At 40.3% G+C, this 25,697-nt stretch overlaps 2 protein-coding genes across 3 annotated transcripts; one reads left to right on the top strand and one right to left on the bottom strand.

Moving 5' to 3' along the window:
- Nucleotides 1–232: 232 nt before the first annotated feature.
- On the top strand, nt 233–9,766 carry ndel1b (nudE neurodevelopment protein 1-like 1b). Its single transcript, XM_034089540.1, has 9 exons — nt 233–374; nt 3,108–3,204; nt 5,118–5,271; nt 6,004–6,152; nt 6,306–6,442; nt 7,497–7,664; nt 7,758–7,852; nt 7,985–8,130; nt 8,254–9,766. Exons 2-9 carry the CDS (start codon nt 3,119–3,121, stop codon nt 8,342–8,344), a joined length of 1,026 nt encoding a protein of 341 aa, XP_033945431.1. The 5' UTR covers nt 233–374; nt 3,108–3,118; the 3' UTR covers nt 8,345–9,766.
- Nucleotides 9,767–13,958: 4,192 nt separating this feature from the next.
- LOC117451268 (medium-chain acyl-CoA ligase ACSF2, mitochondrial-like) lies at nt 13,959–23,822 on the bottom strand. Of its 2 annotated transcripts, none has more exons than XM_034089482.2 (16): nt 23,369–23,822; nt 18,167–18,362; nt 17,656–17,784; nt 17,292–17,345; nt 16,849–16,967; nt 16,551–16,713; nt 16,370–16,465; nt 16,137–16,288; nt 15,960–16,051; nt 15,792–15,868; nt 15,579–15,686; nt 15,343–15,494; nt 15,096–15,237; nt 14,433–14,543; nt 14,281–14,345; nt 13,959–14,199 (listed from the first exon to the last, which is right to left on the bottom strand). In XM_034089482.2, exons 1-15 carry the CDS (start codon nt 23,470–23,472, stop codon nt 14,319–14,321), a joined length of 1,722 nt encoding a protein of 573 aa, XP_033945373.1. In that variant the 5' UTR covers nt 23,473–23,822; the 3' UTR covers nt 13,959–14,199; nt 14,281–14,318. The 2 variants fall into 2 exon arrangements, with proteins under 2 accessions (XP_033945373.1, XP_033945371.1); XM_034089480.2 differs by having other exon boundaries at nt 14,281–14,349; nt 23,369–23,820.
- Between the last annotated feature and the right edge of the window lie 1,875 nt (nt 23,823–25,697).

The raw sequence follows: 25,697 nt of genomic DNA, 5'->3' as shown, positions 1-25,697 counted from the left end.
GAAATGCTGAGTTCGGAGTCCCTGTTTGGTGGTTTCTGGCAATCATATGCCACCCTGTGGTCACTGTAGTTAAAAGTAGGCTATGTAGGAACACATCTAGTCAGAAAAACGGTGCGGCGGTTTCTGGTAGTCCTACAGTACATCTATTTCTTGAGCAGCCCTGCCCAGTTTCGACGTAAACGTGAATTACGTCAGCACGTTTTCCCGTCAGGATTTACGTCGCTTCCGGGAGACGCGTTGGCAATTTCCTAAACACAGCCCAGTCACTAATATCCGAGGCCAGAGCAGGGGAGAGGTGTGTGTTGGATATAACACCGGCTGGAAGGCGACCCCCTGAAACAGAAGATAGCTGGACACCGATTTGACATGAGCAGGTAACGAATTTAACCGTAAACATGATTTCGTTTTAACGTCTGACATGTTTGAGTGTCGCGTTCAGCTGTTTGAAAACCGAGATGACAGCTCGAGCCCGGCTTTAATGTCTAGAGACATTTTCGCCTTGATATTTCGCTTTCTTCGTTTTAACGTTTTGTATGTGGTAATAACCGCATTCTTTTAACAGCATTTAGCGTACAGTTTGGCATTATCCCAAGCTTGTGTACTATCTGTCAAACAACGCAGTTTTATAAATATCCACACATTGACGACAGCGTTTATTAGCTAACATACCTACCGCTAAATGATAACCTGCCGCTATTCAGATACAATTGATAAATCAAATACATGGCAGTGTAATGATTGTTATTTTGAAAAGGTGTGTATTATCTGCAAATGGCAGTTATTTGTGATCCATGTCAATTGTTATTTGGGGGGTTTTTGGTGATGATTCTGATAACATAGTATGATTGTTATCCTTTTGATTTTGCTCAGCTAAATGAAGTGTCCTCTCGAAGCTAAAGCATAACACAAAGGACCAAACATAGTCAGGGGAACACTGCCACCACACCCTGTGAAGCTGTACGTCTGATTATTATTCTCATTGGAGCAAACCAATAACACTACAGTTGGATTTGACTCAGCCCTCTCTTAGGCCCCGTTATAAAAAAAAAAAATACTCCATCTGAGTCAGCAGTTAAACTCTTAGTAAGCACAGAGTCATCTTCAACAAAAGAGGATGTAGAAACAACAATGTGGGAAAGGAAACTCTCTCCTTGCTACCTTCCCATGTCTGTAAGTTCCAGATGGCTCCACACAGTAAGTGAGGTTCTCACCTCCATCTTTGCTGGCTGTGAGCCCTGCTGCCTGTGTTGTAACAACAGATAAACAGACCCAGGGGTCAAACTGACACTGCTCCAAAGGATGCTGAAATGAGAGATAACAGGAACTGTCATTTGTTCTCAGCACTTGAGCTGTTACACTATGTAACTGAACCTTTGTGTTCCAATCTTAGTGGTGTATCATGTTACCAGTACAGCACCATGGTGTCCACATCTGTGCTAAATATGTGAGACTGCTTCGGTAGCTCCTGTCATGTCAGTGGGCGGACACAAATAAATAACCAATTTGACTGTTAAGGCCTTTGATCTGAATCACCATGGGAACAGTTGCCTGTCGCTCATGCCTTTTTGAAGACTCACAGGGATCCGTAGAAAACACCAGATCCCATTTACACCCATCAGCATCACAACACACGAGTTTGCTAGATTCCCTTATCATATGACACATATCTAACATGTCAGTAGCAGCTTGAGGACATGTCCCCCTCTTGATCCTCTGGGTGTTTTGGTTTCCTTTGTGTTTTCAAAGGACTGACACAGAAGCGGCCTTTTGCAAGTAAATTGTTGATGACGCCACCCCAGAGGAATGTTTAAGGGAAGAGCAGGTGAAGAGTCTGCGTCCCTCTGAGTCAAAACTAACACGCCCTCCTCCTCCTCCTCCTCGCCTAAGCCCAAGACAGGCTTGTCCAGTCAAAATAATACCTTCCTCAAACTGTTGAGCGTAGTTAGCTTAACTTCAGTCCAGCTGAGAGGTTTCCTGTGCTGTCTGACCTATCAGCAGGAACTCCTTGTAGGTCAGTATCTGTCCGGATTATGAATATTCCTGGAGGTACAGCAATGTGAGTAGCAGCTGCCCCCCCCCCCCCCACACACACAAAACAGCTCCTTCCAGATGTGTTTAATCATTTCCTGCCTCGGTGGTCCACAGAGATCACAGGCAGAGTTTATTAGCTCACCAGAAAAGAGGAACACACTTCTCGTGAAGCGTTGTTTCCGCTAACGGGACGGAAGAGGAGACATTTTAAACATTAAAGTAATTTGGACCTCACATGAGCGGTAATGTAATGACACTTCATAAAGAAGACACACTTCTACTATGCACTGCACACATACTGTATCGTTGAGTCTATTCAGTTGCAAAAGGAAACACTGTCATGTTTGGCACTTTATTCAAACCCAGCTTCTAAATAATTGGGTGACTTTTCCCTTAAGACACTATACTCGGTGATGCATGAGTAACTGAGGAGGACATGACCTCAGAGCGGCTCGGTGACATGGCCAGGCTGATCTGGCTTGTTTGTTTGCTACTTCCAATCAAAAAAAGAGCGGTCTCTTCTGTTCTCTTCTGCAGTGAGGAATGAGGGAATGTTTTAAATCTTGATCTGCTCTGAGATTAGACGGGAATGTACTGTGCATGTTTCTACATGCACAGTACATTCCCTAATAGTAGGGCTGCTCAATTAATCGCAATTACGATTATGGGGTGCAACGATTACGAAAACAACGTAATCAAAATAAAACGATTATGTTTTTATTATTACTTTTTTTTTTGGTTTTTCAGTTGAATTATACTTAATATTCAGGGTAATCAACTGTTAAAAACATACTGTTCAATTCTCCAATAAATGGATGGTTTCAAAGTCAATGAATAATCGCATTTAATAATCGCAATTACAATTATTGACCCAAATAATCGAGATAATGTTTTTTGCCATAATCGAGCAGCCCTACCTAATAGTGTAATGATTTTACCAGGTTAGAGCCACGCTGGTTTGTTTTGTACACTGTTGTTGTTCCTGTTTTAACCCCATGGCCACTATAGCCTTGCTTGCTTCGATATGTACTTGTGAGTTGCTGTGAGGCTAATACATCCGTCTTTTTGTTCCTCAGGGTGCCCTGACATGGACAAAGAGATGATTCCCAAATTTACGTCAAAGGATGAGGAAGTTGATTACTGGAAGTCCCAAGCCCTCAAATATAAGAAAAGGTAGGCAAGTATGATTTACTTCTCATTTCACAAGTGGAGTTATCTTCTCTGCTTTTTGTGCTGTGAGAATATGACTGTTTGCCAGCCAAGCTCAATGTTTTATATTTTAATGTGTGACCTGTCTTTCCAAATCTTTGAATCAAATAGAAGATGGCAGCAAACCCAAACTGAAATAAGCAAACTCAGACAACCCTCGAAAACAGCAGGAGATGAATACGTTTAAAAAGAAGTCGCTCATTGTTACATAATAGGCAGATGTTAAAATGCTGAATATGTAGTTTTCCTGATGTGTCACTGTTTAAAGTTTCATCACAAAAAGCCGTGTTGAGCCTTATAAGGCAAATGAAAAGACAGGCTTTTTTTAAAGTCAGCTGTGGCTTGCTCAGGAGGAAATGACAACATCTGCTCAGTCTGTGTTTGGAGTAGGCAGCCGTGGTGCTTTGGGTTGTTGTTTGTAAATCTTTGTTGAACTCAGTCTGTCTGTCTTTTCTATTTATGGACTTGGGGCCCATCATACTCTCAAAGGAAGTGTAAACTGGCGCAGTGAGGGTTAAAGTCCTGCTGGGTTTCTAAGAAATTCCTCATGTGGGTACATAGCGGAAAAACTCCAGCCCACGGAAAAACAACTCCATGTTGACAGTGGCGTGTCTCACACATGTTTTGGTTCATGCCGTTTCTCAGGATCACGTTAACAGCAATCCGCTCACAGCGTAGTAACCTATTGAAAAGTTATCTCCCAGAAGAGATGTTTCACTTTTCCGCTTTACCTCGACAAGGACACTTGGACATAATACAGTTTATAATTAAACTGAACACTGACATCTTTTATTTTTTCATTTTTATTCATTTATCACATTTACAAGCGCATACAGAAGACACCATACAAACAAACAACCCAAAAAACAATTACAAAAAACTGACATGTAGCACTTCAATTAAGGTAAGTACGATTAATACTAATAACAATAATAAATTATAAAATAAAACATTTAAATTGTTAAAAGAAATAGAAAAAAAGGTGAGTCTTTCCCTCTGTTCATCTCCTGAAAGATTTGATTTGAAATGCTTGCCCAGCATGCATGCATTTAATGCTGTCACGCGTCCAGAGTGCTGTGGGTTGTTGGAAACCATGAAAGGCGTATGAAAGTTATGCTGCAGGACGCAGCGTGCTGATGAAGCAGCAGCCGCTGTGGCGTTGGTATGTGTGGAACGACCCCGCCACAACAACTGATTCATGGATTCCAGAGTAGAGCCACTGTGAGGCCATTATCCCAGCACAAATCAGCTGATCTGAGAACAGTGTCAACCACAGTGTCATCATAGGAAAAAGGTTAGGATACATTTGCATTACATTAATCACCACGACATTTATTTTTACTTTATTTTCTATTTGAAATGTGTACTTCCACACGTGTTCCATTATGAGTTATTGTGTGTGTTTTGAAGATGCTCTGCATGGGGTCATCCCGGCCTGACCACGGTGTCCTCTTCCTGTTCCTGCACCCTCTCATTTTCTCCCCACCTTTTAACCTCTCCCACAGCTGAGGACTCTTTGACAGCAGGCCTGTTTTTCAAGCTACCTCTGAACCTCCTACTGTCAGCTGTCTCTTTAGGGCTGTATATTTAGAATGCTTAACTCGACAGCACTGAGATTCCTGTTTGGCAGCGGCACGGTTGAAGGTTAAAAATCTACAAATGTCTGACGGGGCTTTTTATGCAGGTTTATTCCTGGCCATCGGAGATGAAGCTGCGAGAATCATGCCTGAGCCTGGCTCATCTTGCGGGACAAAAGCCAGCCCGTTTCTAGAGCTCAGGCCTGTGCTCATTCAGCCAGTCAGCGATACAGAGCTGAATGGTGGCAGTGAACAGGGCAGCTGGTAATTGACAGTGATTGTTTACGTGTGTCCTCACAGCTGCTACGATGCCCAGGAGGAGCTGCAGGAGTTCCAGGAGGGGAGCCGGGAGCTGGAGGCCGAGCTGGAGGCGCAGCTGAGTCAGGCCGAATACCGCCTTCGAGACCTCCAGATCGAAAATGAGAGACTGAAGAACGAGGTGGTCAACCTCAAGGTAACTAGGCCTGGTGACTTGCCATGTGGTTCATATTTTAGGATTTGGCTTGGGTTGTTATGATCTATTGACCAATAAAGTCATTTGCGGACTTAGGAGGTTATCTGATCTCTGTTGGATCCGGATGTCTTATTGTAATGTAGGCGTTAACAAGTCGTGAGGTAATCCTCCGGCACTCTTTAATTGGATTGGAAGAAAATGGAGAACTGCAAAGACAAGTCTGGTTCTAAATCAATGCAGGCATGAACAGTGGTCCGATGTATTCAATGTGCTGTAGTCACGCTCACATGTTTATAGGTAAACCAATAGCTGTGTATGCATTCAGGAGAAACACCCTATCCACCGCCGAGCAGAACAGTATTGTGATGTTTCCCATGGCCCCATCATGTGAGTGTGATTACAGCAGCTCATGCTGAAAACAGACGGTGTAAATGAACCAGAAAATACTGTGAATCATGCTTTGTGCCTCAGGGGCCACAACACTAGCATGCTAACTGTACTGTAAAGTGCCACAGGGCAAATAAGAGGCTCTATAACCATAACATAATGTGTGGGAGATCATCTTTACTAACTGTCTTGTGATTCACCAGGTTGTCGTCATAACATGTATTTAGTATATAATACGCTACTTTCACACTGCATGACCCATAAACATTTAATGAAAGTACAGTTTTTTTCCTTGTCTTTCTCCACACATTCACTCCCATGTCCTTTTCTCTCCCCCTCACACAGGAGAAGCTGGAGCATCAGCATGCGCAGAGTTATAAGCAGGTTTCTATGCTGGAGGACGACCTGGGCCAGACACGCAGCATCAAAGATCAGCTCAACAAATACGTCCGAGAGCTGGAGCAGGCCAACGACGACCTGGAGAGAGCCAAGAGGTCAGACTGACACTTCTTGCTCAATATGGGGGGGACGGGACGGACACTGAGGAGATGACTTCTAGCTGTATTTAGGTGTTTTCAAGCTATTGGACCTTTAAATGACAAAACATGTTTTAACAATTTCCCCCTCCAATCTCTACGTATGCGCAGGGCAACGATTGTTTCTCTCGAGGACTTCGAGGGCCGTCTAAACCAGGCCATTGAGAGAAATGCCTTCCTGGAAAGTGAGCTAGACGAGAAGGAGACTCTCCTCGAGTCGGTCCAGCGGCTGAAAGACGAAGCACGAGGTAAAGACACGACTCTATTCAACCCTTTGGCAGGCACAGCATCATGTGTGTCAGGGTTAGTGGAGGAGCTGAAATGGTTGGACATACCTTTATTACTAGACGCTTGGACTATTGCAATTCTCTTTTTACTGGTCTTCGTAAAAAGTCCATAAAGAAATCGCATTAGTTCAGAATGCTGCGGCCAGGATTTTAACAAACACAAAAGAAAAAGACCACATTTGGCCCGTTCTGAGATTGATGCAGTGGTTACCGGTGTCCTTCAGAAGTTATTTTAAAGTGCTTTTAATGCTTTTCAAGGCTTTCCATAACCTTGCCCCAATATATGTAAGTGACTGTCTCTCATTTTATCAACCTGCAAGGACACTAAGATCCTCCAATATTTTATTTTTAGAAGTACCTAGAGTGCATTACAAGAAAACTCCCATTTGATCTTAGAACAGCAGCCTCAATTGGAATTTTCTTTAAGTAAATTAAAGACCCATCTTTTTTATTTGGCTTAATTTTTGTTAGTAGTATCACGGCCCGTCCACACAGCGGCGTGCGTTGAAGCTTCAACGCTACTTCCCATTCACTTTGAATGGGGTGACGTCACGCTTTGCTGAACTGCATTGTGGTTCCATCGCTTCGCTTTGCCTCCGTTGCTCGCTTGAAAAGTAGAACAAATTTCAACTTTTCAAGCTTCAACGGAAGCGTCAGCCAATCAAATCATATGCCAGTACAAGCTCTAGCCAATCAAACCGTGTGCTTGCGTGTCCGGGGCTGGAGATTCATGCGATTGGTTGTTGGTCGAGCTTCAGACACGCCTGCCGGCAAGCTTCAACGCACGCTGCCTTGTGGACGCTGCGTCACTGTTTATGTTATTGTTTTATGGTTCAGGGATATAACGCTTTCTGTTTGTTTATACCTTGTTTTTAATTGTGTTCCTCATTTGTTATTGTCATACTCTGTAAAGCACTTTGGGCTGCGTCAAGCATGAAAGGTGCTATTTTTAATAAAGTGTATTATTATTATTATTATTATTATTATCTCATGAGTTTGACTTTGTGTTCTGCAGACCTGAGACAGGAGCTGGCGGTACGGGAGCGGACCACCGACAGGATGTCAGCACCCAGCTCCCCCACCTCTGACATCGACAAGATGGACTCAGCAGTTCAGGCCTCTTTATCCCTCCCAGCCACACCTGTAGGAAAGAGCATAGAGCACCCCTTCATCACGCAAAAAGGTCAGGGTTGGAAAGGAATCTCACTCGTTATGACTCATGTGAAATGAGAAATTGTCTGATCTGTTTTCTGACATGGGATTGTGTCTTTTGCAGCACTGTCCAACGGCTGCAACGGCAACTCGTCCCTCACTCCTTCTGCTCGACTCTCTGCTCTTAATATTGTTGGCGACCTTTTGAGGAAGGTTGGGGTAAGTCTTATCGCTTTGTAACACATAAGGATACATACCTGGATAGAACACTGATGTCCTCCTCAGCAACAGAAACAGAAATGTGTTTATGATCGGACTAAAGACTGATGGTATCTCCTGTTTTGTGATTAGGCTCTGGAGTCCAAAATCGCCGCCTGCAGGAACTTTGCCAAAGACCAAGCAGCTAGAAAAAATTATTCCACAGACAACGGCAAACTCATCAACAGCAATGCCACAAAGTTCTCACACTCTCTTCACACGACCTACTTTGACAAAACGTGAGTCTTTTATCAAGTGGTTCAGTTATTGCAGAGAATTCCCTCTGGTTTTATAAAACTTTCTGTCTGCCCTGCACTTATACGTGTCTGCGTTTGCTAATATTGTCCATGTGGCTTCTGCAGGACCATAAACGGGTTGGACCCCAGCTCCTTGACCTCCGTCGCCACATCCAGAGCCGTGCCTCCCCCAGCTCTGCTGCCTCTGAGTGTGTGAGGCGACCCCTCACCACCTGAACCTCTACTGTCACTGTGGGAACCCAGAGGACACTTGAATGACCTTTACATTGTGTGCTAGGTGTGTGTATGCGAGAGAAAGAGTTTGAAAGGAAACCGATGCCGCGTGTGTTTGCCTGTTTGGGATTGTGCATTTTTTGACGTGTGGAAGAGAGGCTGGACTTCACAATGAACTTGCCTCCAGTTTGCAGCTCTGAATGCATCTGTGAGTAGGTGCACAGTCGTGTGTGCACACGTTCCTACCACACACTTGCATGTGCCTAAAGCTGTGCTTTACTGTGCTTGTATGAATGTCGTTACAAATGTGTTGCTTTCTAGACGTCAACTCTGAAGTGGCACCGTTATATTCTTAGTTCCACTGTTCTTCTGAAACCCCGACAAACGGTCTTACCAGACCAAAGCTTCCTCTTGACTTCTTTTCCTCCTGTATTTTCACTCAAAATTGCACAGTTAAGCTAATTTCAATTTAGAATGTATTATATTTAAAAAGGGATGTGTTCATATGAACTAATTTATCTCACAGTATGCTTTAAAATGCAATATGTTCTTGCATTTGTAATGTGGGGTCTGAGAGGTGTGGCCGGACCCCATATTCACGACTGAAGTGAATGTTGACCGTTCAAAGCCATGTAGCCATAGTGCAGTCGTTCCTCTTGTTACCGGCTACTTCCTGTGATTAACCTGGAAGTAGTCGCCATGTTGAAGCTTGGAGAAAGCTGCTGGTCAAACCTGCACTTAAACAAACTGCTCCTCAAATGTTTCGCTGCAGTCGAGTGTTTTTTCCTCTGTGGACATCTGTTGAAATTTCAAGGGAACAGTTTTGCCTTTTTTACGTTTTATGTACACATTTCTTTTTTTTATCTTGTGACAGGCTCATTTACCTCGTTCTGATATAAGGGAAAGTATCCAGTAGGTGAATTTGGCTCCATAAAACATTTTGGCTGGTGTATGATTTATGGTCTAGTGTCCTTTGTGTCATGCAGCACATTTAATGATTCTCTGTTAACTTGTGACCTAAATGTTTATTTGACTTTTTATTGGATTTTAAGCAGGTTGGATTTAACAAATCATTTTACATGCCAAAACACATTTCCCCTGATATCCCTTTCATAAGTATTTGGGTCTCCATCTTGAAGAATAATTTAAAGTTCAGTATTTGTTTTATTTAATAATAAAATGTCATTTTGGGCACTCGATGAGCCTGTTACTAACGTGTGTTCTTCAGTCAGTGTATATAGCTTGTATGGATGGTAATTTGTACATACTGACATTTGGCATTAAAAGCCCTATTTATTTCAGATTCTGTATGGCATGTTCAGCTAATGAATGGTTAAAGCCATTGTTCTATGATATCAGATTGTCAAAATTGTTTAAGTAAATAAAGATTGAGAGGACAAATAACCTTGTGGTGTTTGGGTCATTTACTGTACTGAAATTACTGAGGATAAAGCACAATATACACTTATTGGACATTTATTAAAGCTTGCAGTCACATTGTATGGCTTGTATCAGTGGGTTGTCATTACATATGCCCATAACACTCAGTAGTAATGATTTTATGTGCTTTTTTAACGATAAAATTGTTACTCTTAGAAACAAAATTAATGACCTCTTGCCTTTGACCAGTATAGTGTTATCAACAGCTTCTGGAAACGTAAGTTCTAATATTACACTAGATAGTAAACTAGAATGCTTTTCAGCCATAAACCTTGAACAATTAAATTCAATGATTCTCTCTTCTAAACCATCAACGTGTATGTTAGACCCAATTCCAACTAAGCTGTTGAAGGAAGTTTTTCCATTAATTAGCACTTCTTTATTAAATATTATGAATATGTCTTTATTATCAGGCTATGTTCCACAATCATTTAAAGTAGCAGTGATAAAACCGCTTCTTAAAAAGCACAACCTCGATCCAGAGGTTTTAGCCAATTATAGACCTATTTCTAATCTTCCGTTCCTCTCAAAAATTCTTGAGAAAGTGGTCGCAAAAAAGTTGTGTGATTACTTAAAAAACAATGATTTATTTGAAGATTTTCAGTCTGGCTTTAGAACACATCATAGCACAGAGACAGCTCTGGTTAAAGTCACAAATGACATTCTAATAGCCTCTGACAAGGGACGTGTCTCGATTCTTGTTTTGCTCGATCTCAGTGCTGCATTTGATACTATCAACCATGGTATCCTATTGCAAAGACTAGAGCACTTAGTTGGCATACAGGGAACTGCTTTAGGCTGGTTTAGGTCCTATCTATCTGAACGCTCTCAGTTTGTACGTGTCAATGATTAATCTTCCACGCAAACCAAAGTTAGCCATGGAGTGCCACAGGGCTCAGTGCTCGGACCTATTTTGTTCACATTATATATGCTTCCCTTAGGCAATATTATAAGGAATCATTCTGTACATTTTCATTGTTATGCGGATGATACTCAACTATATTTATCAATCAAGGCTGATGAAATTAATCATCTAAATAAAATTCAAGACTGCCTCAAGGACTTAAAAACGTGGATGACCTTAAACTTTTTGATGTTAAACACGACCAAAACTGAAGTTATTGTACTTGGCCCGAAGAATCTACGAAACAAATTATCTAAAGATATACTAACTATGGATGGCATTAATTTGGCCTCCAGTGAGACTGTAAGGAATCTTGGTGTTATATTTGATCAGGATTTATCCTTTAACGCCCACATAAAATCAATTTCAAGGACCGCCTACTTCCATCTACGTAACATTGCAAAAATCAGGCATATCTTGCCTCAAAACGATGCAGAGAAACTAGTCCATGCATTTGTTACTTCAAGGCTGGATTATTGTAACTCTTTATTATCAGGGTGTACCAAGAAGTCAGTCAAGTCGCTTCAGCTGATTCAAAATGCTGCAGCTCGTGTACTAACCAGAGTTAGGAAAAGGGACCACATTACTCCTGTTCTGGCTGCCTTACACTGGCTCCCTATAGAACACAGGATAGAATTTAAAATTCTTCTTCTCGCCTACAAAGCCCTTAATGGGCAGGCGCCATCTTACCTTAAATAACTCATTATACCCTACTGTCCTACTAGGGCATTGCGTTCCAAGAATGCAGGGTTGTTGGTTGTTCCTAGAGTCTCTAAAAGTACAATGGGAGCCAGAGCCTTTTCTTATCAAGCTCCACATTTGTGGAATCAGCTTCCAGTTTGTGTTCGGGCGGCAGACACCCTATCCGTTTTTAAGAGTGTGCTTAAGACCTTCCTTTTTGATAAAGCTTATAGTTAGGGCTGATTAGATTCAGCCCCTAGTTTTTCTGATATAGGCTTAGTTTGTCGGGGGACATCTTACTTCTTCCTTCTCTCTGTGAAACCTGTGTACTCTCATGTTCCGATTAACCCAGCTTCCCCAAATTTCTTTCTTTTTGGTGTCTATATACGCTGGGATCCGGAGTCATGGATGATCCTGCGGTCCTGTGTCCTGGATCGCGAGCCCTGGATCTTGAGTCGTGGCTGTGGTCCTGGATCATAGGTCCTGGATGGATATCCTCGTGGATTCATCTTCCTATTATACACACATGCATTTCCAAACATTTGGACTACCTATGTTGCAAATGTATTATCTTTTCAATTTACACACAGCATCTATTGCACGTCTGTCCGTCCTGGGAGAGGGATCCCTCCTCTGTTGCTCTCCCTGAGGTTTCTCCCATTTTTCCCTTTAAACTGTGGGTTTTCTCCCTAAGTTTTTCCTTGTACGATGTGAGGGTCTAAGGACAGAGGGTGTCGTATTGTCATACTGATATTTTGTACAAACTGTAAAGTCCACTGAGACAAATGTAACATTTGTGATATTGGGCTATATAAATAAACATTGATTGATTGATGGATTGATTGATAGATTGATGGATTGATTGATTGATTGATTGATTGATTGATTGGTTGGTTGATTGATTGATGTATTGATTGCTTGATTGCTTGATTGATTGATTGATTGATTGATTGATTGATTGATTGATTGATTGATTGACATATCATGAAGCTAAGGTAATGAGGTGTGAAGAAAGGAATTTCAGGGAGTGGCGAGCCAGCAGCTGATCAGTGATATAGTCCCAGTCCAGCTGTTGGTAAAGAAAGTCTTTACTCAACGCTGCTCAGTGTCTGACTCCCTGTCCACAGTCCACCAGGGGCCACATAATTAAAGCAACCTGATCTCACCAGAATGCGTGACTCCACCACGACTCCTTAACACCACAATGCGTGGTGGAGTCACGAACTTTGTTACATTTGCGTGTCGGCACCACGCAAACAACCCCAATGTAAAGTGAATGAGGCTCCTTTGTCGTGGTGCACACACGCATTTCTACAACGTGCATTGTGTGTAATGCAACTGTTATTTTTATTAAATTAGTTAGTTTTTAAGGAAGGCCAGAGCTTCAGCTGTGTCAAATAGATTGTTCCCTTCAGTTAACGTTATTTAAAAGATAATGATCATGTCCCCTGTATTGTATTACGAGCGTCCATTCCCATTGGATAACGGAGAATTGTACACCCGGAAGTAAGTAGCCTATTCCCCTTACTGTCGATTGATTTTACAGTGATATCTGCACTACTCATCGACTAAAAAACACCAAATAATCCTGAGGGCTTTCTTTAAGGTTAACCTGGTATTTTTACTCCACTACATTTATTTTAGTTACTTTACAGATTTGGATTAATGATGTGAAATATAAACAAGCCTTAAATCAGACTTTAGTTACACCTGAATGAAATTCAGTGAAGGTGATTGTCAAGTGCCAACAATCAGGCGAGATATTTGATAGTTGGTTGCTTGAGAAGACTAAATATTTATCTGCAGATCCGTTTAAAGCATATTCATTACTCGTTATTCTCTAATAGTTCATTAAAGACTGTATATAATTGCTATTTTGCACATCCCTTTCAAGATTTCAAGATTTTCTAAGGTTTATTGACATATCATATACACAACAGTGTAGTTATGCAATGAATGAACAACTTGGGTCACAGGTTCATCAACAGTGCATTACAAGACATCTATCAATGTGTGTATACTTCCACCATTACACTGTCGTATTCTGCACATTTCTTTAATTAAGGCCTTATTAGTTAGCACATCCTCCTATCAGGCACTAAACTGTTTTACTCTAGATATAATTTGAGTATCTTCTTGATATTTTCTATTCTATATTTATATAATTGACCTTCTACTTTCCCACTATTTTGTATGTACTCTTAATATTTGAATGTTTTCATAAAATATAACACATTCAAAAGTGCGTTACAAAAATGAAAGACATTAAGAAAAAGGCATTTTAAACAGTCATTAAAAAGCAACACAATCTTCCTGCATTGCAATTACTCTAAACGTGCAATAACGTGCTTTAACCAGTAGGTGGTTTGGGTTAAAAGGCTGTCAAGTTTACAGTGTTAACAAAATAAAATATACTGCTGTTTCCGGTTTAGTTTACGACGAATATTATTTTGTTATTGTTTTGATATTTGTAACACAAAAGCGATGGAAAAAACCCATAGCAACCAAAAAAAGATGGTCTTAACATGACCCAGTCGTCTAGTAGTTAATAAAAAACAATAATATCAAAACAAAATATTACTACTAACTTTATTGTGAAATTAAAACAGAACGGTAAAAGAATAGTTTCCGGTGTATTCTGATGCCCGATCTCTGTAGATAAAGAAAGAACTAAGACAGATGTGTAATATTTAATGCAGCCAAACCATTGTGGTGTTAAGGAGTCGTGGTGGAGTCACGCATTCTGGTGAGATCAGGTTGAATTAAAGGCCTAATTCCTTCTCCATTTCCTACTTTAACATGTTCTTTTTGATCTAGAAAACAAATGAAAAAAAAATGTCAGTCCCATCATCCATTTTAAATCTTGGTAGTTCAGTGATGTTGGTGAACTGTACCTTTCCAGTGGCTGTCAGAGGGTAGCTGTCTACAAACATCACATAGTGCGGGATCTTGAAGTGAGCTATCTAGTGGGAGAAAACACAAACTGTAAAGCTGTGCTGATTTATTTTTGAGTATGTTGAGTCATTTTGTCGTCACCCACTCTCACCTGGCCTTTGCAGAACGCTCTAATCTCCTCTGCACTGGAGGTGTGGCCCTCCTTCAGCTTGATGCAGGCACACACCTGCTCACCCAGCCTCTCGTCTTTCACTCCAACCACCTGGACAGAGAAATACAACATCTCAGATCACTGTAATATATGTATTATGTTATTTATGTTTATAGTGCTGCGTCTGTAAGGGTTTCCAGGGTTCGCTCTGCGTTTCGTCCCGCATCAGTATTTGTGATAGACAAATACAGTGTAAAAAAACTGTTAGAGTAAGTTAATCTGAACTCCAACCCACTCCTCAAAAACAGTAATAATAAAATCTTTGATTTATTTATTTAATTTACACACGTAAGAAGTCTTCTTTTGAGTCAAATTGTCGTTTACTCTTACATGTTTTGTATACTCTCGTGATGCATTTTGTACCCTCTGGACACCTTCGTGGCAAAAATGTACACGCCCATAATAACTGCTATTAAATCATTATAAATCATTTTTTTTCTACTTTTTTTTCTGATTACGTAACGCCGTTACATGTATTCCGTTACAACCCAACCCTGATTATGGCCAACATCCAGAGAGACAAGTATGGCTTCAATGCTTAGCTTTTAGCTGCTGAGACAATGTATCGGACCTCTGCTGCCCTCTAGTGGGTTTCAGTCTCACCTGCACCTCTTTTACTTTCGAGTGTGTATAGAGAAATTGCTCTATCTCAGCAGGATAGATGTTCTCCCCTCCTCGGATGATCAAATCCTTCATACGTCCTTCAATGCGAAGGTATCCCAAACTGTTTAGACTGGCTGTGTCACTGTGTAGAAGGAAAAAAATCATAAATGATGTAGCATCTGACATCAAACCCTGTTAAAGTAACATGCCTTTGTATCTTCTGTATACATTGCACATAGTGTCTTACCCAGTCCTGTACCAGCGGTCCTGGGAGATAGCTTCACTGGTTTTCTGAGGGTCGTCCCAGTATCCCTGCATCACACAGCTGCCTCTGACCATCAGCTCCCCCGAGGCCCCCAGAGGGACAATCTCCCCGGTACAAGGGTCGATCACTTTGGCCTATAGTAAAGACAGACAGGCACAAGTCACAGGGGGGTTATGGCACGAATAAATAAGGTTTTTCTGGCAAATAATGAGGCATACCTCAGTGTGGTTCATGATACATCCAACAGTATTCAACTTCAGGTCCTCATTATCTTGTGGGAATCCAAGGAATGTGATGGGGCTGCTCTCAGTGGTTCCATAGCCTATCTGTTAGAAAATTATGAACCTATGATGTTATATGATGAAGAAGCATATGCTTATAGTTATAATAAATACGTTTTATAGGCAAAATTATTATTCAGAATATGTTACCGTTATATCTTTCATGTTCATTTCTGTTATCAGTCTTCTCACAATCTCAGGAGGGCACGGAGAACCACCAATGATGCCTTAAACACAGCAGCACATACGAAAGGTATGCTTGCTAACAATTACACCAAGTTCAATACAACAGATGTTTTAGTCTTTTATATCTATTACCAGCTTCAAGTGATGACAAATCGTACTTGTGTAAATCCTGTTGGCTTAGCATGTCGGTGAACATTGTGGGAGTGCCGTACACATAATTGCACCTCGAGTGAAAAAAACACAAATTAACTTAAGTTATATTATATTTTATATTTAAAGTTGATTTGTGTGATGAGCAGGGTGCCATACCTTTCACTCTGAATGGCCTCCAGGTTGGCTCGGCTGTTGTAGGCAGTGGAAGGGAAGACCAGTGTGATGCCATGCAGTGCCATAGCCATCCCTCCCAACACTGAGCCAAAGCAGTGGTACATAGGTACGGGCACACACACTCGCACCTGAGGCTGATGGGGAAATGAAAATACAATTACTTACATTTTACTGTCTGCATGTTTTTAATGATGAAGAGACCAATATAGACTTACTTTTTCTCTAAAACCAATTCTGAGTCCCATAAAGTAGGCATTGTTTACAATATTGTGGTGTGAAAGACTGGCTCCCTTTGGACTCCCTGTAGTCCCCTGAAACAAAGAAGCATGATCTGATCTTTATAGTGTCAGTCCAAGATATATAAAATACATGAGTGACAGTGTGACTGAGGGTTACCGATGTGAACTGGATGTTGATGGGATCATCGAAGGACAGCTTTCTCTGCAGCTCCATCAGCTGTTGGTAGTGCTGACTCTCCCCTGCTTGCATCACATCGTCTACGTGGAGCATCCCTGGCTGTCTGCTGTCCGTCACAATCACCATACGCAGCTCTGGCACCCTGGCACAACCGAGACAGGATATTTATTTAAATCAATGGAAAAATGTTAAGCATTTAATGTCTGTTTCTCCCATAATGGTAACAGAAGAAGACAACATTTATTACATCTGATATCTGACATTGACTCTGTCAAACCTGGAGCTTTTGATCATTCCTGCTGACGACGAGTCAATCTCTGGACAGAGCTCCCTCAGCATCTCACAGAAATGTTGGCTTTTAAAGCTGGTAGGGCAGAGCACAGCTTTACACTGGACCTGCAAATGACATATATTTGGTGTTTGATTTTTTTTTTTTAAAGTGTTGCAGAAGGTTAAGGTGGGGCTTCCTTTTCTTACTATATATACTTCCAAGTAGCTTGTGAATCTCACTATAAAGATCAATCAAGTCTTATCTTCATCAATAATATTCATAATAACATACTGCTACCTAATGTACTTTTGGATTGGAGTGGAAGCTTAAAGTAGCATAAAATAGAAAGTCTCAAGTAAAAGTACCTGCCAACTGTGTACAGGTATTTTTACTATATGCACATTATAACAGCTAATGATAGTAATACTCTGTAACACAACTCACTGTACCTTCGTTAGAGTAAACTCCACTTCCTTCACCTGATAGGCCGGGTTCAATGAAACCTGCATTGATAAAAAAAAAGAAGGTTAAAAGTCAAGTGTATGCACAGTCCCTCACTACACAGATTTCAAATTGGCCTTATAGTATAATATATATATATACATATATATATATATTATACACATGACTGCATACAGAAATGAATTAAAAAGCTACAGTGACCTAGTAGATATTCAGATGGTACAGAATAACTTTCCAGGGTCAATGTCCTGCTCACTCATACTTGGCAGCAGAGTGTTTGACAACAATGAGCAGACTGTCTTTCTAACCACAAGGCTACATTGTAAATGCATTTGTAAATCTGAAACTGACCATTATAATTCCAGTTTTGGCTGAGGCAAACTGGAAGAGGATCCACTCGTACGTGTTGGGTCCCCAAATTCCCAGTCTGTCGCCTCGCTGCAGGCCCAAAGCGAGCAGACCTGTAGCCGCCTTGTCAACCTGCACCAAAGAATGTTACAGATAACTCAGATAATCATTCAATACTGCGACTGCTTGATAGATTTGTCTGATGCAATTAAGTATTCCTGTGATTCAGAGAAGCTTGGTGATGAGTTCTCCCAAAGAGGAGACCAATTCATATTATTAAACTACATTTAATGGGGGTTGCTTCATGTAGAGTTAATGACAAACCACCATTTCATTGGGATTCAAAAGGTCTAACAAGTATCCTACTAACATAACAAGTTAACATTTGTAATGATTTGAGAAGTTGTTCTCGAAGTGTTCTTTATTGAAACAGGAGACTCTTAACATATCATGAATAGTGTTTGAGGGTTAATAAATGCATGAAAGCTCTTGATAACAGAAGCTGAAGACCTACATCTTGATGAAACTGTGCAAAGGTTTTCCGGATGCCGTCCTGCAGGAAGACCACAGCTTCACGGTCGGGCCAGCGCTGAACGGTGGAGTCCAGACTCTGGCCCACGGTCAGGGGGAGCAGAGGGATGGTGGAGGTGCCGTGCACATAGCTGCTGCTCAGTGCGGGTGTGTGAGGACGGCTGTCCACATGGAGGGACCTCACATTCAAAGGTTTAGCAAAAAGAGCATGGGTTTAATGCAGTAGTTACAATGTGATTGGAACATCAGCATTTACTGCAGATTGGAAATAAGATGATGAATCTTTTTTCTCTATTTGAGTAGTTCAAAATATCAGGGTCACAACCCCCAGCAAAAGCGTGTTGGGGGGTCTTGAGGCATTCTTGGGTAATCATATATATACAGCTGTGTATGTCTCAGAATTTCATTCATTTGTTTGGAGACAAATTGATGAAATTCTTATTTTTTTGTTAGGATTATTAATTAATCAATTAATAAGCTGTTATTTCATTGATAAGCGTTGAAAATAATATGAAATACCCTAGTCAATTTGCTTTATTTGTTTTTTGTGTTTTGCTTGCAGTCTGTACTATATGTTAGGACCCCCTTGAAAACGAAATGGTTCATCTCAATGGGATTATCCTAAATACATTACAAATACATTTAAAAAAGATATCACTTCACATGAAGAGTGGTCAGTTTAATGAATGATTGAAACGTACGGTGGCCCTGAAGTGCAAGACACCACAGCATTTCAGAAAACACAACAGCATTTCAGAAGACACCACAGCATTTCAGAAAACACCACAGCATTTCACATTGGACGGAAAGGGTATTCCTTTAGGAGCCAGAGAAGCACTGCTGTGCTTGGTTGTTTTTGCTGCCAGTCAAGAAATAACGCTTCGTGATTGGTCAACACCCGACAGCGAAATATGTCCCAACACATCAGCCGTTAGCACACACTCAGAGCTCACAGCTCCTCATATCTGTTCAGAAACTGGACACAAGTTAAACAAGTACAAACCACAGACTGTCTATGTCATGGCGAATACAGTCGCTGCTTTATTTATGTCTGTATGACGTTGTTGTGAGTGTGGACGGAGCAGCAACAGGTTAGTTTAGCCTGATGGGTCCGATTCCATTGAGGAAACACGCATTTTAAAAGCTTTTCGCCTGCCGTCTTGTCAAAGCGTTAATTCATGGTTTTTACTAACTGTTATCAGTATGTAGTTACTTCGGCATCACTTTGAAACGTGTATTACAATTAAATCACGGTCAAACATGTTCATTTTGTTGTAGTTGGTATCTCCCATTTACATGGAGATACGCCCCGCTCCCTCTCCAGCGCCTCTTGTTTGAATGACAGGATCAAACACAGCTGACAGCCGCGGTGAAACTCGATGCGAATATTGGGTGGTCTACCATAGTATTTACACAACCTGATCTCACCAGAATGCGTGACTCCACCACGACTCCTTAACACCACAATGCGTGGTGGAGTCACGAACTTTGTTACATTTGCGTGTCGGCACCACGCAAACAACCCCAATGTAAAGTGAATGAAGCTCCTTTGTCGTGGTGCACACACGCATTTCTACAACGTGCATTGTGTGTAATGCAACTGTTATTTTTATTAAATTAGTTAGTTTTTAAGGAAGGCCAGAGCTTCAGCTGTGTCAAATAGATTGTTCCCTTCAGTTAACGTTATTTAAAAGATAATGATCATGTCCCCTGTATTGTATTACGAGCGTCCATTCCCATTGGATAACGGAGAATTGTACACCCGGAAGTAAGTAGCCTATTCCCCTTACTGTCGATTGATTTTACAGTGATATCTGCACTACTCATCGACTAACACACCAAATTGTCCTTGTTAATTACACAACATTGATTGGTTTGAATTGTGTACAATGCTTTTGTATTTTCCCCCTTCGATTCGGAGAAACAAATATATTTTCGGAGTTTTTGGACGGCAGAAGACACTACACTACCCAGAATCCTCAGCTATCATTTGGGACTACACCATGTGCTTAGCTTGACAAACCCCGTGATCAGTCCTCAACCTCTGTGATTGGATGCGCGACGTTTACACAGAGCGTCCAAAAGGACTTTGAAATGGAATGAAACCCATCTACGGCACACTATTCAAAACAGGAATCGAACGTGTCCTACCCCCCTCCCTCCCTTAGGTCACAGGCTCCTCCAACAGTGCTACGCAATAAAACAGATGCACAGAAAAAATAGTGAAATAATGCAATAAGAGTCTACAAGTGATTGGAATATGATATATTAGATAAATAATTTCTAAGTAGCAGCCAGATGAATGTTATTTCTAAGTTCAGGTGTTTAATAGTCTTCTGGCCTGTGGGATGAAGCTGTCTCTGTGTCTGGTGGTTTTAGTCTGAATGCTGTGGTACCGCCTGCCAGACTGCAGCAGACAGAACCGTTTGTGGCTGGGGTGATGGTGGTCTTTTATAATCCTGAGGGCTTTCTTTAAGGTTAACCTGGTATTTTTACTCCACTACATTTATTTTAGTTACTTTACAGATTTGGATTAATGATGTGAAATATAAACAAGCCTTAAATCAGACTTTAGTTACACCTGAATGAAATTCAGTGAAGGTGATTGTCAAGTGCCAACAATCAGGCGAGATATTTGATAGTTGGTTGCTTGAGAAGACTAAATATTTATCTGCAGATCCGTTTAAAGCATATTCATTACTCGTTATTCTCTAATAGTTCATTAAAGACTGTATATAATTGCTATTTTGCACATCCCTTTCAAGATTTCAAGATTTTCTAAGGTTTATTGACATCATATACACAACAGTGTAGTTATGCAATGAATGAACAACTTGGGTCACAGGTTCATCAACAGTGCATTACAAGACATCTATCAATGTGTGTATACTTCCACCATTACACTGTCGTATTCTGCACATTTCTTTAATTAAGGCCTTATTAGTTAGCACATCCTCCTATCAGGCACTAAACTGTTTTACTCTAGATATCATTTGAGTATCTTCTTGATATTTTCTATTCTATATTTATATAATTGACCTTCTACTTTCCCACTATTTTGTATGTACTCTTAATATTTGAATGTTTTCATAAAATATAACACATTCAAAAGTGCGTTACAAAAATGAAAGACATTAAGAAAAAGGCATTTTAAACAGTCATTAAAAAGCAACACAATCTTCCTGCATTGCAATTACTCTAAACGTGCAATAACGTGCTTTAACCAGTAGGTGGTTTGGGTTAAAAGGCTGTCAAGTTTACAGTGTTAACAAAATAAAATATACTGCTGTTTCCGGTTTAGTTTACGACGAATATTATTTTGTTATTGTTTTGATATTTGTAACACAAAAGCGATGGAAAAAACCCATAGCAACCAAAAAAAGATGGTCTTAACATGACCCAGTCGTCTAGTAGTTAATAAAAAACAATAATATCAAAACAAAATATTACTACTAACTTTATTGTGAAATTAAAACATAACGGTAAAAGAATAGTTTCCGGTGTATTCTGATGCCCGATCTAGATAAAGAAAGAACTAAGATAGATGTGTAATATTTAATGCAGCCAAACCATTTATTACAATGCATTCATGTGATGACTTTCAAAGAGTAAAGCAAGCACTGCTGAATAAAGTATGATTTTCTCTTTTACGAAACGTTTTTTTTCATATGGAATGCAGTTGGAGGTCAACCAATCAAAGAACTTGAGGACTGATCACGGGGTTCATGGTGTAGTCCCAAACGATAGCTGAGGATTCTGGGTAGTGTAGTGTCTTCTGCCGTCCAAAAACAGTATCAGTGTTAATGGCACAGAACAACTTGGATGGTACAGATTTCCCGCATGATGTGTAATTACGATATTCAAATCAAATCAAATCAAGTTTTATTTATATAGCTCATTTATAAACGAGTTTTGGTCGAGCCAAAGTGCTGTACATATAATAAAAATCATGAAAAGCCAATTTTAACATCATGCAATAACACTAAGATGACATTAGTTGCATTGAACTGATCTTTTTAATAAGTTACTTACAATGTAGTGAGAAACATGGGCTTGTGCTTCACTGAGGATCTTTGTCATTCTGACAGGGAGGCCACTGCAGTTATTACACTTCGCGTTTTGAAATATGTGTAACTCTGTTAATATAAAACCCACACTGCTCAAACTTCCTTACTTTTCCTAAAATTGGTATATTTGTATATTTTTGGGGCGTGGGGAATGAAGAGAAAAAAATATATGAGCATTTTATGAGCATGGGATTTTGACCCCTCATATTTAAACATATACATAATGCTGCGCTATACTTTGCGGCCACACGCCGTTGTCAAGCAACGCTTATTGTCTAGGTCCTTTGATAAGCAGGCAGTCAAATAAGTAGCTAGAACTAGCTAGATCTGATGGATTTGGACATAAACGCGAGTGAAGTATAACCGGACGCGAGAGAGAGATCGGAGAGCAGATCAGCTGCTGCTGACGGAGAACACGCAGCTCTGCATGATCACAGCTCCGCAGCTGTGACGGATCGTTGAGCCGAGCAAAATACACTAAGAGTTAGACCTAACACACTTAGCTAGTTTATCTACTCTGGAACTAGCTAAACTAGTTATAAATATATTTATTCTTTACTCTCGGGTCACTTATTACAGGTTCAGCGAGCTGCACGAGCCTGACGGGCTGTCAGGAGAGGGAGAGGAAAAGAGAGCACCCCGTTTATTTTTCCCATTTTATTATCCAGAATTTCTGTAAACTTTTGAAGAAAGTAGTTAATCTACTATTAGCATTTTTTTTTTAAATGCATTACTTATGTTTTTTTCTTTCATTAACATACAATAAATCTCACGTACCCCCCTGCAGTACCCCCATTTGAGAACCACTGCTCTCCTATTACATATTCAGCTAGGAATAGCATAGGAAACGATAATAGAACATGTATTCAGAAAAAGCCTTCAGTGTATACCCATCAGATTTTTTTAAAAGGGAAAGTACTTCAATTCCAATACTGCTGACTCTACATAACACACTTTATAACCTTAGCACCAGGGAGCTGATCTGTGGTCACTTGATTTAAAAGCCATGTGCTTTCTATATATTTCCAATAAACCCTTATAGGAATACGAACATCATTACATTTTTGAGTGACATGTTGTTGCCATCTGACCAGTGAACATGAAGAGTATAAACTTACCGGCATCGCTCGAGCAAACTTGTGCTGCATAATTTCCAAGCCTTGTGTTTGAGTTCATCGAAAGATCTGATTCTGTGAGCACAGGACCTTAGCAGTGCTGACATTTGTCTAAAATATCTTAAACTCTGTTTCAAATGTGTTTAAATAGTATATTTGCTGCACGATATGCTGTGTCTAAACAACAAATGAACTGGTTCTTACCTGTCTATCTTTACACAGCTTGGAGTTTATCTCCCCATGTGTAATCTTTAACTTTCACTCACCCTGATTGGCTGAGAGGCCATTGACCATTCCAAAGACATTTAGCAAGAGGCTATTCTAATAAAACATGAACTACAAATAAATAATATCATTCATTAACCATGATGATCACCCTACATAATACAGAGATGAAATACATTGATTATCCAGCTACAGTAGTGGTCTGAACAACAATATAATAATAATAATGAGTTCCATTTATAAAGCACTTCATATTTGAATGCAAATCCCGAAGTGCTACAAGTAGTGAGCATATGTCTGAACTCAAAAAGCAAGAGCAGCTGCAAAAGGGCTCATGTGTGGGTTGCCATGGTAGTGGAAATCCAAGCTAGCAGCTAACATGCTTGGCGTGTTGTTCATTCTTATTTATGGGCTGGGTGTTGATGAGTAAAAGGGGACACAAGTCTTTATTTGATTTTTGTGTACCTTCAATTTTCTATGAAAAATGCTGATGAAAAGTGTAATTTTGGTGCCAAAAATGCAAATGTATTCTAAATAGCTACGTTTTGTTTATAAAACAAAAACTGCATATTTGTTACTTTTATCTCATGTGACCTAATGATTTTGAATGCAGGCATAACTTCATAACTGCATTGGACAAGCAGGACACAACTCTTTATGGTTGTAGTGCTTTTTCTATTTTATGAATATTGATATTGTTAAGGAAATTATTGACCTAGACTCCTAGATATGACGTACAGGACCAACCCTGACATTTGTTTATCTCCTTTAAGGACATAGGTTGCTTGAGTCATAATGTTATTGTTCCCATTCTGTGACCGGTCAACACTAGGTCACAGATGGTCTGTTGTTGTGGGTGCACTGGGACGCTTCCTTCTTTGTTGTTTGTGGACTCCAAGGTATGACATCTTCGAGGCCATAAGTGACGGACGCAAGTGACTCAGTGTGCCCAACTGGTTAAACTATCTTATCAATATATGTTGATTACTCTCTTTGAAACCAGTTAAATGGGCTAACAAGAGAGAGGCTCTCCAGAATTGACATGGCAACCACCCGTGCAGTCAGACCGTGACTGCTGTGACTTGTGATGTGAATTCTCCGGCCGTAACTCCAAATAAACCTCCAGTGTTTGACATCGAAGCTCCTGCTCTACCCTGTCTCCTTCCTGAGTCAGTGACTCCCACTGCATTGCTACACAGAAGTTTCCATTACAGCTATGACTATTTGTATGAAAATGTGTATGAATTATGTTTTGATGTCATGTAATAGAATGACCCTGAATCAATGAATAATTGTAGTGTCTATTTTAATTATTATTCTTTAATACAAGTAATCTGGTGTTTCATTGATTTGCATAGATGTTTAAAATGGCTTCCCTTTCCTGTGATATAATGACTCCAAATAAATGCAGAAGTGCATTACCACATTGGAGAAGTAGGACACCCCCCTTGAATAATGGATTATATTCCACCTTCTGAAAGAACTTTTGTGAAAGATAATAAAGTGTTTCCTCAACGTAAAACCTGAAAATATGGTCCAACTTTCTTGTTTTTTGTGATCAGTAAAATTAGTTAAAGGTTGTCTATGTTCATAAGCCCATTATAAACGAACTATGGACCCCTCGCAGGCCAACATCTGTTATTTTATTAATGGATTTCTTCCCAAGAGTTATACACTGAACATGATCTGATGGACTGTTTTCTTTTTATATATAGCATGAAATACCCTCCAACACTCACTGAAAATCGAACCCTTGTGGATACACTGATGAGTTTTTAAGTATACACTCTACCAAATCACTCTCAGCAGAGAGCAGAGTAAGGTTTCCTTCCCTCCTGGGGTCTCTGTTGTGTTTGGGACAGTGACTTGTGGTTGTCAGTTGTCTGCATCAGCAGGGCATCAGCACTCATCTCTTTGTGTATTTATTTACTCATGTCTGCAGGTAGGCCTGGCTTGGTTATGTTGAATACATACACTTTTTCTGTGACATACTCAAACCAGCCATCAGTGTGTGGATGGCAGGTCAGCAGTATAACTGATCATAGCTCCAGCCATTATGTTATGCATTGTCAGACATGTTCAGGCTTTGTTTTGACTGCAGTATAAA

This window comes from Pseudochaenichthys georgianus, chromosome 8, assembly GCF_902827115.2.
Source record: "Pseudochaenichthys georgianus chromosome 8, fPseGeo1.2, whole genome shotgun sequence".
Classification (NCBI taxonomy): Eukaryota; Metazoa; Chordata; class Actinopteri; order Perciformes; family Channichthyidae; genus Pseudochaenichthys; species Pseudochaenichthys georgianus.
Note: the sequence above shows the minus strand (reverse complement) of the source record. Positions and strands in the feature narration are given on the sequence as shown.

Excerpts from the sequence above, each read along its gene's own strand:
- ndel1b (XM_034089540.1), top strand. The coding sequence starts at position 3,119 with ATGGACAAAGAGATGATTCCCAAATTTACGTCAAAGGATGAGGAAGTT. Across the intron at positions 7,853-7,984 it reads ACCTTTTGAGGAAGGTTGGG|GCTCTGGAGTCCAAAATCGC; the intron begins GTAAGTCTTATC and ends TTTTGTGATTAG. Across the intron at positions 8,131-8,253 it reads ACGACCTACTTTGACAAAAC|GACCATAAACGGGTTGGACC; the intron begins GTGAGTCTTTTA and ends TGGCTTCTGCAG.
- LOC117451268 (XM_034089480.2), bottom strand. The coding sequence starts at position 23,472 with ATGTCAGCACTGCTAAGGTCCTGTGCTCACAGAATCAGATCTTTCGAT. Across the intron at positions 16,714-16,848 it reads GGAATGATCAAAAGCTCCAG|GGTGCCAGAGCTGCGTATGG; the intron begins GTTTGACAGAGT and ends CGGTTGTGCCAG. Across the intron at positions 14,544-15,095 it reads CGAAAGTAAAAGAGGTGCAG|GTGGTTGGAGTGAAAGACGA; the intron begins GTGAGACTGAAA and ends TTCTCTGTCCAG.